Source organism: Adiantum capillus-veneris, chromosome 29 (genome assembly GCF_014529385.1).
Source record: "Adiantum capillus-veneris isolate H3 chromosome 29, ASM1452938v2, whole genome shotgun sequence".
Lineage (NCBI taxonomy): Eukaryota > Viridiplantae > Streptophyta > Polypodiopsida > Polypodiales > Pteridaceae > Adiantum > Adiantum capillus-veneris.
Window position 1 is genome coordinate 114,265,880 of NC_140959.1, and position 12,893 is coordinate 114,278,772.

The 12,893-nt window shown below is 43.7% G+C and overlaps 1 protein-coding gene across 1 annotated transcript; it reads right to left on the reverse strand.

Moving 5' to 3' along the window:
• Window positions 1–6,526: 6,526 nt before the first annotated feature.
• LOC147419789 (uncharacterized) lies at window positions 6,527–11,326 on the reverse strand. The gene is made up of 3 exons (XM_086505845.1): window positions 10,354–11,326; window positions 8,313–8,691; window positions 6,527–6,782 (listed from the first exon to the last, which is right to left on the reverse strand). The coding sequence occupies exons 1-3, from the start codon at window positions 11,324–11,326 to the stop codon at window positions 6,527–6,529; spliced, it is 1,608 nt and encodes a 535-aa protein (XP_086361971.1).
• Window positions 11,327–12,893: the final 1,567 nt, after the last annotated feature.

The window sequence follows — 12,893 nt, forward strand, 5'->3', positions numbered from 1 at the left end:
TCTGAACCTGCACAACCTCCCGTTTGTGCCAATAGCACTTCAATCTGCATCTGCTACAGGTACCTTAAACTCTTTGCCATCATCAGGAGACTCACGTAACTGGTAAACGTATGAAAAATGAAATAAGGCTTATACCCTATCATCAATTGTCTAGCTTAATCATTAGGTACTGCCCATCAAAATTCTCTGAACTGTATCTGCCGTATCTTCAAAGCATTCGACCATGGATAACTTGCTTAGTGAACCCTGCCAGACTCAAGTGCTCCAGTTAATGATGCACACGGCTTGACCATTAAGTTCTCTCTTAAGGAACCCTGTCAAGCTCAAGTATGCCTTACTCTGTCTGCACACAGAATGGCCGTCAAGTTCTTTACTTCAAGTTCTGTTAGCAGAACCAATCTTAAAAAAATTGTGAAGATACTTCATCAATTGTCCAGAGAAGTCAGCTGGAAGCCATGTAAGCTTATTGACCGCATAGCAAAAACTCTTTTGACTTAGCATAAATCTAGAGCATCATCAGACTCGTCGTCTGATACATACATAACATTTTCTTCAGGAGGTTGATCTGTGTTGAAGTCTCCAATATTAATCCCACCATCTCGTTACTTAAACAACTTAACTCTTTTCCCTGCAATAGGCACCTTGAGCTCAGTCCATCAAGCTCGCATAACTTGTAGGTCGCATTATCATAAACATGAAGTACAACATATGGTCCAAACCATCGTTTAACCATTTTCCACATAGCAGTGTACTGGTTCTCCAGGCTACTATCATATACAAGGACCCAATCCCCATCTTTAATAGCACGAGGTCGTAGTCTGTGCTTATCATCAAACACTGCCTTGTTCTTCAACCTTGCTTCCTTAAGCATTACTTTAGCCTGCTCAATATCTTCTTGACATCTCTCAAGTTGGCGTATGTGCAATGCAAGAAAATATTCTGTAGACATACCTTCTTCCCATGGCATTATGGTCCAAGAGATAACCGCTTCCTCTGTAGGCATAATGGGTTTTTGCCCATACATTAGCTCAAATGGCATAAAACCTGTAACAGAACTATGTGTAGTTCGATCAGCCCATAAAGCAAATGGTAGGAGTTTATGCCAATCACCAATATGTCCCTGGCATGCCATTGCTAAAGCTTTAACAATAGGTGGATGCCCTCTTTCACTTTTACCATTACCCTCTAGATTATATGTTGTAGTGAGAGCCAATTTAATGCCCAAGCGAGCAAAGAAATCCCGAGCTTCATCTGCATCCAGCTCTCCTCTATCAACAGTAATTCTACCAACACATCCATACCTGGAAATAACATCCTCAAGCAAGAACTTGCATACGGAACTGGTAGCTTTGGTACGCAAAGCTCTTCCTTCCACTTGATTAGTAAGATCCTCTCTTGCAAGAACAATATACCGCATCTGCCAGACACCTACTGGCATGGTAATCAGGTCCACCACCCACTTGTAGTGCATAGCCAGTGGATAGGTGGGATGCAATCCATCTCGATGTCGCACATTAGAATATTGTTGGCATATTAGGCATGTCTCCACAAACTGAGCCACATCTTTATACATACCTTTCCACCAGTAACGATCCTTAATCTTGACAAAAGTTACCCAGACCCCTCTGTGTCCAGCCCATAAAATTTCATGAAACTCTTTGATAACCTGCTGTTGAGTCGCTTTATCACAAACAACCCGCTGCGGTACTCCTTTAGAGCGTTTTGGCTGCTTCCATAAATGGCCCTCCTTCAGAAAATAGTCGTAAGCTTTCTTCCTTATCTTTTTGTACTCTTGATTCGTCCACCCTTCATGCTTAGTAAGAGTGCTAAGGTAGCGACCAATCAAAATCCATTCTCCTTCATAGAACTCTTCAGAAAATACCTCAAAAGTATGAGAAATATTTCCACAATTTGCATGCAGATAAGAAGACGAATAGAACTTCAAGCCAACATCATCACTTGTGGTTAGCATCTCTTCTTCATATTCAAATCTAGCTCTTGATAACATATCTGAAATAGGATTATCTCTACCTACAATAGGAAAAAATTGAGGATTAAGAGATTTAATGTAGGCTATCCATCGCAGCATAGCAATATCAGGAGTAGAGAAATTTGCAATCATCCCTATCAGTGGAAAGCAATCTGTCTCTACCATGACTGAAGCTCCAATAAAGTATTCTTTATCAGACCTTAGAGCAGTAGCAACGCCCCAAAGTTCTCTCTTAACCTGTGGGTAGCCTCTTTGGCGAGCATTGAGCACTTTTGCTCCAAATCGAACCGCATACCTGTTACCTTCTTCATCATCTTGACCTATAGCCCAGCCAATACCTGTCGAGCTAGTGTCAACTATTAAGATTACTGGCCTTCCGCATTTGTAGTCAACTTTCCTCAAGGTCGGAGCCTCAAGGAGCATCTTCTTTAATTTCCTCATAGCTCATGTGTGAAGAACTTCCCAAACAAATCTTTTACCTTTTCTTAACAGTTGATAAAGCACTTCTGCAACATGAGCAAAATGTGGCAGCCAAATAAGATAGAATACACATGCACCCAGAAACCGACGCACTTCAGTAACCGAAGAGCATGTTTCCTTCATCTTTTGAATAGCTTCAACTTTAGCCGGACTTGGCCTTCTACCTTTTGGACTGCACATGTGCCCTACAATTAGAACCTCTTTGGCACCAAAAGTTGATTTTTGCCCTGAAAGTGTTAAGTTAACTTCTTCAAGCCTGGATAAAATAGCATCACAGTCAGCAATATGTTGAGCAACAAAATGTCGGCACCCCCTCTGATCTTTTGAGCCTTCCTCACAGCCCTTAATCGGTAGATCATCAATGAAAGGCATAGTAACATGTGGGATAAAGTCCCTTAATACCTTATTCATGTCGTTCATCATATGAGCTACAGAATTAGTAGCACCCTGTGGCAGAGTGCACATCCTTACCAATCCGAGAGGTGTACGCATCATAGTAAGATGCCTGCTCTCCAAAGCTAACTGAAATTGATCATATCCAGAATAAAGATCACCCATAGAGTAAATTGACCTACCTGCAAAAGCCTCAGCAAATTCATCCACAATTGGGCCGGTACCCACATTGCGGATTGTTACCTTATTAACAGGCTGCATATCCTGTATGAACCTTAAAGTACCATTTTTCTTTGGAACAGTGAACCATTGGTTAGAGTATGGCGCACATGATGGTTCCAAGATTCCCATTTGTATCTTCTCATGAAGCAAATTGATAAGCTTTGGCAAGTGAGCTTTAGGAACTGGAATAGGACGTAAGCTCCATGGCATGTGAGGAACAATGAATATAACCATAGGTGCAACAACACTTGGATCCACACACCCAATCTCACTTGGCTCAAAGGCAAAAGCTTTAACATGTTTTTCGAGTATACCTTGAAAACACTTGATTTCCTCTTCGTTGAGAAAACCATCTTCTCCCACCTTAAGTTGCTGCAATGTCTCTTTAGTGAATTCGTGCCCAATGTTCTTAGGATTTCTGAGCATAGGCTGTTGAGAAGCTTCTTTATTTACTACATCACTTCCCTCTGGTAGAGGTGTAGCCACAGGTCTCACTTTCTTTGCAACTCTCTTGTACTTCCTCTCTACCTGTGCTTCAACTTCTTTATCCAAGTCATCCTCAATATGCATAAGTGCCTCGTATATGTCCATTGAGTTCACTTTAACAACTTCAGTTCCACTTTCTAACCTGTTCTGCTTGATCCTCAAGCTCTGACATAGTATCAACATAAGAGATCTCTTCGAAGATTCCTGATATCACATCATCCGGTTCTAGCACATCACATCCCTGCAAGTCGCTTTGAATGCTTGAAACATATTGTTTCTCCCACTTAGTTAAATCATTAAATTTCCTGTAAGATGCTGAACCCTCAGATGTCAACGCTAGAAATCCTGAAGAGAAGGTTTCTCTTTGCGAGAACTTCTCCTCACTTGCACCACCATAGTCCCGCTTAATAGTGGCACCCCAAGAAAATCTTGAGCAAATCTTTGTTCTTTTAACTCCTTACGTATCTTTGGCATTGGACGATCCCATAAATTGTCTTTGTTTCTAACATGATCAACACATGCAGTTAGAAATTGAACCGCTTTCTTACCATCTCGGCTTCGAACCCTGGCATAGGCCGAGCCATCATCCAGCACCTTAGTTTCCATCCGCACACCCGTAATGTAGGGTTGTCCTAGAATCAACGGGTAGGAGGAATGCTCCTGTATAAAAAAGTTTTGCTCATCACAGACATCCCCAATAGTTACCTTAACATTTGCACATGCACCGTAAAGATCTCCAGGAAGCATGTTGGCAATTCGAATCCGCCACCCGTGATCTACATCAATAGGCCACTTCCCCTTTTGGTGCAAATTCTTTGCCATGAGATTGATTTCCGAACCATGGTCTATGAGGGCTAAGACCGGCTCCTCAATGTCGCCAAGCTTTACCACTGTTTCTGTCGTGGCTCTTGCCCAATGAGTCCTCGAAAAGTGACTCTTGGGTATAACTTCTTCATCTTCACTGTCATTAAAATGCATGTTTCTTACCTCAGGTATAATCGGGCTGGGAACCACCACAGGCTTTGGCTCTTCTTCTTCAAGATCTGCTAAGTACTCTTCATAGTCTTCCAAAATTGCTTCAATGTGACGAACCACTTGGCTTTTAACTGGATCTGACTCTTGATCACTCGGTACTTGCCGCTTTCTTTTTATAATGTTGATGATCTCTTCGTGGAACTCGCGCTTAGCAATTCCGAGAATATCCCCCAAGGTGAGCTCCACTTTACTATTTAGGATACGTTCTTCAAAAACTTTCTTCAAATATGTAGCCAGTTCAATATCAGACTTAAGTTTATACGAGGGCCCTTTAGGCTTACCTTGCTTCTTATCCTTCCGAGCCTCTTCCATAACCACCTCCGGAGCAGGTTTAGGAGCTAGCACTTCTTCTTTCTTATTGCTGGATCTCGTCGACCTTTTTGACGCCCCAGCCACCTCTTCATCTCTTTTTCGCTTCTCTTCCACCATAGCTTCATTGGCTTGAGCTTTAGCAATATAAGCATATACCGAAAGAGAATCCACTGGATCGGTCCACCTAGTGGTTTCTCGAATTGAATTCCCCAACTGTCGTAGCTTCCCGTATGTTACCTTTCCTGCTTCTCACCCGAGTGACCCGGGTTCAAGTCCCGGCAACGGAACCACAAAGATGTCGAGGGATATGTGTTCGCTACGTGAGCCGGGCAGGCGCCGGGCCTCTGGCTGTGGGAGGTGTGAAAGAGAGAGAACAAGAGACAATGACAACTCTGCCAATCACCGCAATCATCAATTAATTGAATATTACTTTGAGTACAACTTAGTCATTACGCCAAGGCGAGCTGTTAACAGCACCGTCACTTGGATCATCTGCTAACAAGGATTTTAGGCTCCCGCTTTACAGAATTAATCGGGCCGTTAACAACACCGGTCTTAAAAGAATGTTAATGCAATCTCTATATGATGATGGTTGTGGAAATGTCCTCCTATTGCTTTATACTGTCTTTGAATTATCTGCTTCAATTGCCTTGGAATCTGCAAGTTTCAATTCTATTTGCTGCTTCAATTTTCATGCTCCCTGCTTTATATGCTTTACTTTGCCTTAATTACCGCTTACAAGCTTCAAGTCAGCTTTCCTTGCGGAGCTCCAACTCTTTTCTTGCCTTTTGCCCTTCGGACTTCATTCTTCCCTTCAAGTCCCTGGATCCCCTTATTTTCTTTCTCACCTTATCTTACCGAGCTCCTCGCCAAGCCTTGCTCCTCCTTAATGCATCATGCCCTTGCTTCCTTTTTGTCGCCATGGCTGATAGAGAGAGTGTCTTAAACCTTGTGTCAAAGGACGAGATCGAGTGCGAGAGAGAGAAAGAATACTCTTGGTTAACTTCCCCATACCCTCATGCAAAATCCCCTATTATTAGCGTGCCCCCTCCCATCAATAGCACCGCCGCTACTGACGTGGCACGGGAAGGGGTGCTATGACGTGGCAGGGCGGATTCCGGAGCAGCGTGAAAATTGACAAAATCGGTGCCAAAAGGGAGCACCCCTGCAAGCTGAGCATTTCCTGTTGCTTGGTCGGCGTCATCCGAGCATCACAGCACTCGTTGCGAGCTCCCCATTCCCTGAGCAATTCCATTCTCGCTGTCGCCACGCCTCTGGCCCCTCCTTTTTTCTTTTGCTTCACACCCTAATTAAATTTAGGGTGACCTTTTTCAGTTGTGGGCGGACGGATTTGGTAATGGCCCTTAGCCAATGTTTTTTGGCTCATATTTAGCCCATATCCCTTAGTTGGCCACATATTAGTGGGCAGCCCTTGGCTTAGCTCCTTGGGCGGCCGGCCTTAGTGGGCATCACATTTGGCAAACATAGCGGATCAAAGCATTACCAAACAAATCAATCCCAAGCTAAGCTATTAGGTGGCCATGGCCATTGTAAGGGCATCATATTTGAGCATACATATCTAGCAAAGCATTGCCAAACACGGCAACTCTAATCTTCCACCAGCTCTTGACTAACAATATCATCGTGAATTCCAATGCTCATCTCCACTTCTAAGTGCCATAAGTGGATACATTCGGAGAGTTTTCCTCGCTTTGCATCTGCTCCAAATAGCCAGCTTCCTGGTCCTGCCTTGTTGGCTATATCCCGCAACCATTGCATTCCAAGATCCGGTCGAGAGCCAAAACTCCGAGATGGCACTCCAACCGAGTGGACAGGGCTGGTGCGGAACCGGCCCCCGGTAAATCTTTAACGATCAATAACTTCGCAACCGTAATCCAATCAATCACCGATCTGAAAAGACCGACGCGCTCCACAAAGTGCGCACTTCAGGCCCATGCATTCATTTTATCTTTGTCACCTCAGCTGCAGTTGTCCAATCTGGTACGGATCTGTAATCGACTTGAACTTTAAACTGCCATAACTTCTTCACCGTAGCTCCAATTGACGAGCCGTAAAGACAGGCCGGTAGAGCTCTTTAAGCACTACAGTTTTGGATCATAATATTCTATTTGTTCTCACTTTAAGTATAGTCCTTTTTGGAATCATTAAGGCATCTGTTGGCCCTTTTAAAGCCGCATCTGGCATACATTAATCATTAAACTGGACCTGTTAAGAAGCCCTGATCACTGCTCACTTAATGTGTAAGCTTCAAAGAAGCTTAGCTTGCATTTCTATGCTCTTTTTCTCATCATGGTAGCGGAGCTGCACGACATCCACCCCCTCTTTTGGTGTTCGATTCACGTCGGGTTCACCAAAGATGTCGGGGGATATGTGTTCGCTACGTGAGCCGGGCAGGCGCCGGGCCTGTGGCTGTGGGAGGTGTGAAAGAGAGAGAACAAGAACAACAGATGTAACTGAATCTGGAAATCACCGTAATCATCAATTGATCAATTCAATACTTTGAGTACAACTTAATCTTGAGCCAAGGCGGACTGTTAACAGCGCCGTCACTTGGATTATCTGCTAGCTAAGAGCTTAAGCTCTCGTTTATAGGATTAACCGGACCGTTAACGACACCGGACTTAAAAGAATGTTAACGCAATCTCTATATGATGACGGTTATGGAAATGTCCTCCTGTTGCTTTATACTGTCTTTGAATTATCTGCTTCAATTGCCTTCGAATCTGCAAGTTTCAATTCTATTTGCTGCTTCAATTTTCATGCTCCCTGCTTTATATGCTTTACTCTGCCTTAATTACCGCTTACAAGCTTCAAGTCAGCTTTTCTTGCCGAGCTCCAACTCTTTTCTTGGCTTTTGCCCTTCGGACTTCATTCTTCCCTTCAAGTCCCTGGATCCCTTCTTTTCTTTCTCACCTTATCTTACCGAGCTCCTCGCCAAGCCTTGCTCCTCCTTAATGCATCATGCCCTTGCTTCCTTTTTGTCGCCATGGCCGATAGAGAGAGTGGCGTAAAACTTGTGTCAAAGGACGAGATCGAGCGCGAGAGAGATGAAGAGAGAAGGTTTGCCTCCTTTAGCTTGCCGAGAAAGAGAGCGAGAGAAAGGGAGCTTTGCTCCGGACCTCCTTGCTCTCCCGACCTTGTTTTCCTCCTCAAGGGCTCCGGCTCCCTCTCCCTCTCCTGCCTTGTCTCTTCCTTCCCCTCACGTTTTGTTTTGAGAGCCCTCTCATGCAAAAACCTCCTCTATTATTAGCATGTGCCTTCTTTTTGCAATGGGGCCGGCGTCATTGACGTGGCATGAACCGGCTCCATGACGTGGCAAGCCGGTGGATGGAGCGACGCGGAATTCGACGAGAGTGCCTCCAAACTTGGTTGCCTCAGGCTTCTGCTCAATTTTCGTTTCATGAGCATGCTCGTCTGAGCCTTCTGCTGGCGGGCGCGAGCTCCTTTTGCCCCTCTACGCTGCCTGCGCACTGTCGCCTTTTTACCCCTGTCTACGCCATCGCCTCCCTTTTTCTTTTTATTTTCACACTCAATTAATTTTAAGCCCTTGTGGGCGGCATCCCATGGGCGGTCTTGCTTTAAGTTTGAGTGGGCGGCCATGCCATGGCTATGTTGGACGGCCATAGCTTTTGTTGTCTTTGGACGCCATTGAATATATTGGGCGGGCGGCCCTAGTGGGCACCACATTGCATACATGTCGGCCAAAGCACTGCCAAGCTCAACATCTTGTATACATTCCGGCCAACTCAGTGCTGATAAGCACAACGTTTTCTCTCAGCAGCTCTCAGCTAACAATATCATCGTGAATTTACTTACCCGTAACAAAGTCCTGAGAATAGTGCCACATGCTCCAAATATGGAAATATAAGTGATTGTATTTGGTGAAAGACATTTCCTTTGCACTCGGTTGTTTATTACTTGTATCAGCTTCTCAGATAATGCCAAAATTATCTAGCTCAACACAGTGCCGGCAGCTGACACCGGCCTCAATCCATATTATCTCATGAACCCGGACTCGGTTTGGCGAGCCGTTAATTCCTTTAGACTTCTCAAACTGCATAGAACGCATACGAACCCTACTGAGGTAGCCAAAATTCTCATATGGCACTCCGACCGAGCGGTCTGTACTGGCACGAAACCGGCCCTTGATGAATCTTTAACTGCCCATATCTTAGCAACCGTAACTCCGATTGCTGATCTGAAAAGACCGACGTGCTCCACAAAGTGAGCACTTTAGGCCTGTGCATTCATTTCATTTCTGTCACCTCTGTTGCAGTTGCCCAATCCGGTACGGATCTGCAATCAACTCAAACTTCAAACTGCCATAACTTCTTCACCGTGGCTCCAATCGACGAGCCGTAAAGACAGGCCGGTAGAGAACTTCAAGCACTACAGTTTTAGATCATAATCTTCTATCTGTGCTCACTTCAAGCATACTCATTTTAGGCATCATTGAGGCATTTGTTGGCCCTTCTAAGCCGCATCTCGCATACATTAATCATTAAGCTTGGCCTGTTAACAAGCCCTGATCACTGCTCACTTAATGTGTAGTCTTCAAAGAAGCTTAGCTTGCATTTCTCTGCTCTTTTCTCATCATAGCAGCAGAGTTGCACAACATCCACCCGCACCTGCACAGCCTCCGATCTGTGCCAATAGCACTTCAATCTACATCTGCTTTAGGTACCTTAAGCTCCTTACCATCATCAGACTCACGTAACTAGTAAACTTACAAAAAATGAAATAAGGCTTATACCCTATCATCAAGGTTTTAGCTTAATCATTAGGTAGCTGTCCATCAAAAATCTCTGAATTGTATTTGTCGTATCTTCAAAGCATTCAATCATGGATAACTTGCTTAGTGAACCCCGCTAGACTCAAGTGCTCCAGTTAATGATGCACACGGCTTGACCATTAAGCTCTCTCTTAAGGAACCCTGTCAAGCTCAAGTATGCCTTACTCTGTCTGCACACGGAATGGCCGTCAAGTCCTTTACTTCAAGTTCTGTTAGCAGAACCAACTCAAAAGATGTGGAGATACTGCATTAATTGTCCAAAGAAGTTAGTTGCAAGCCAACCATGCTATCTTATTGAATGCATAACAAACACTCTTCTAACTTGGCATAATCTAGAAAACAAAATCTTGCATCTTGCAGCCTGCTACATCAAACATCTGGTATCTTGTGCATCTGCAACTTGCACTTTAGTAACCCCCAGGATCAAATGGATAACCAACCAATTGCCCCACTGTGAGCATTCCTTGAAAAAATTTGGACCATCCTCCAGGATCATAGGGAAAATACAATAATTTCCAATCAATAAAGCATAAACATGCATTAACCCACAAATCTTCATACAGACCGCCTGGATCATATGGCATATACGTCAATTGCCCCGGACCATGCATATATCTGTCACCTCCTGGGTCAAAAGGTAGTGGATGATCATATTTCAAGTATATTGCATCTCCACAAACTTTCTCATAGCATAGGAACAAAAAGTCCCAAATTCCCATCATAGCAGAACCTATAGGCAAAATGAATTCAGTCGCTATGGTTTTCAAAATACCAATCTGCATTTGTGAGTCATTGAATTCCATCACTTCATTTGATACCACAAACGCTGCATGGCTGGATTCTGTATTAGGCACAAACTCCTCTAGAGCCTCATCCAAAAGCATCATAAGCTCTTCATCATATGTTGCAGGATGTTCTTCACTACTCTTGTCACAAGGAACTCGAAATTCCTCTAACGCATCATCAAGCAGATCCATAAGCTCCATATCTTCCTCCTTGGAAGAACCACCTAGTTTCTGAGTCTTATCATAGGAAACCTCATCGCTTGTTTCATACATAGGCATGAATTGTTGTGGCAGCTTCACACTCTCATTCAAATATCTTTCCACTTTGATAGCACAAGTCTCAGCATGCATTACAAAGATAGCATCAATTTCTTTTTCCATAGCATCATCATAGCAAACCCTGTAACCTGTAGCAGTCATAGACTGATCATCATCCATCACCCCCTCTGAATATGCATCTCCATAATCATAATCTTTGTCATGGTTCACATCAAATACATATGGTTGAACATCAAATACATCTACATCATCACCAGTGTCCTGAAATGCAGCCATAGACATGAAACCCTCTTGTATAGCATCATCCAAAACAATTTCTTTTGCATGTAATGATGCATAAGCATTCTCTTCATGGTCTACACCCAAAGAGCACTCCAAATGAGCATCCACATCACATATTGACTCTGACAAACATGTTTCTTGATCACTGCTAGCAACTATGCTTGTATGCAAACCATGTACTGGCTCTGAGAAACCTGCTTCTTCATTTATGTCACTTTGAGAGGATATGATTGCATGCTTAGCATCCATAGAGTCATATCTGCTTTGGAATAAAGAAGACAATCCCAATCGAGCATAAACAGTATCTACTATGAAATCATCATCTATATGCAATAATGTCTCGTCTTCCAAAAGACATGCATCGATAACAGCTTCTAGCTTAGCATCTTCTTTGGCTTTACTTCTTGCAGAAATATGCTCCCAGAATTCATCATAGTTGAGGATTTGCATGTGATCCCTTTGACCTTTACTGAAGACAACCTTACTTCGTTCAGTAATCTCCTTTATTTTGCGATCTAGAATCCTTGAGCTTTCGTAAATGAATTCCTCTGCAAAATACTCCCACCGTGTGGGATATGCTTCTGCCAGTTCTTGAACCTGCCTTTTAAAATCCGAGTTTACAGCCTCATCAAAAGCTGCAATCATCCGATCTTCTGGAACATTTCGGTTCTTCATCTCAGCTTCGTAACATGCAATAAAACCTTCTGGATCATATCCCTGAAAAATATAATACTGCTCCCGAACATCATCAAGTGCTAGCTCTACACCATCATCAGTCTGCTTTTTTATCTGCATGGCTTTCGCTTCCTGCAGACATCCCTGAACTAATTCCATCATTTTAGGCAAATCTGCACAACTGCTAGATTCTTATCAAATCCATTGGCATTGAAATCGTCAATAAACTGCTTTAATTGTTCTGTCATCTCCATCTTCACCTGCCACCCCGGCTCGTTTCGCGTCGGGTTCACCAAAGATGTCGGGGAATATGTGTTATCTACGGGAGCCAGGCAGGCGCCGGGCCTCTGGCAATGGGAGATGTGAAAGAGAGAAAACAAGAACAACAGATGTAACTGAATCTAGGAATCACCGTAATCATCCATTAATTGAATACAACCTAATTCTTAGCCAAGGTGGGCTGTTAACATCACCATCACTTGGATCATCTGCTAAATAGGACTTTAAGCTCCTGCTTTACAGAATTAACCGGGCCGTTAACGACACCGGGCTTAACAGATTGATTAATCAACCTTCAGATTGATGACGGTGATGGAAACTTTTGCCTGTCACTTTATCTTCTTCAAATACCCGTGGATTCTGTAGTCTCCAATTTTGCTCACTACCTTGATCATCAAGCTTCATTTATTACAAATTATCCTGTATCTTCCTGCTTTGCTGAGCTCTAACCCTTTTTCTTCTGCCTTGACTCCTTGTTTAAATCTGCCCTTTTCCGAGCCTTTTCTTTGTTTCTCTAATCCAGAGAGAGAGAGAGAGAAATAGTCTTTGTCCTACCCTTGTTCAAGCTTGAGAGTGAGAGAAGAGAGAAAGCTTCCCTCTTCTACTTCTACGAGCACCTGAATCCCCTTTGCTTCATCTCCCTGAAGCATCTCAAGGGCCGAGAGAGATATGAGAGAGAGCGAGAGAAGAGAGAAAGCTTCCCTTCTCCTTGGCTTTGTGCCCTCGGGCTTCCTCAAGCTTACTCCATTGCTTGCTTCGGCCAAGCTTGTCCTCCATGCTTCCCTCGTTCTTTTCCTCCTTGCTTGCCTGCTATGCCTTTCGTTATTCCCTCACCTCCTCGTTGCCTCCTTGTTACTTCCTT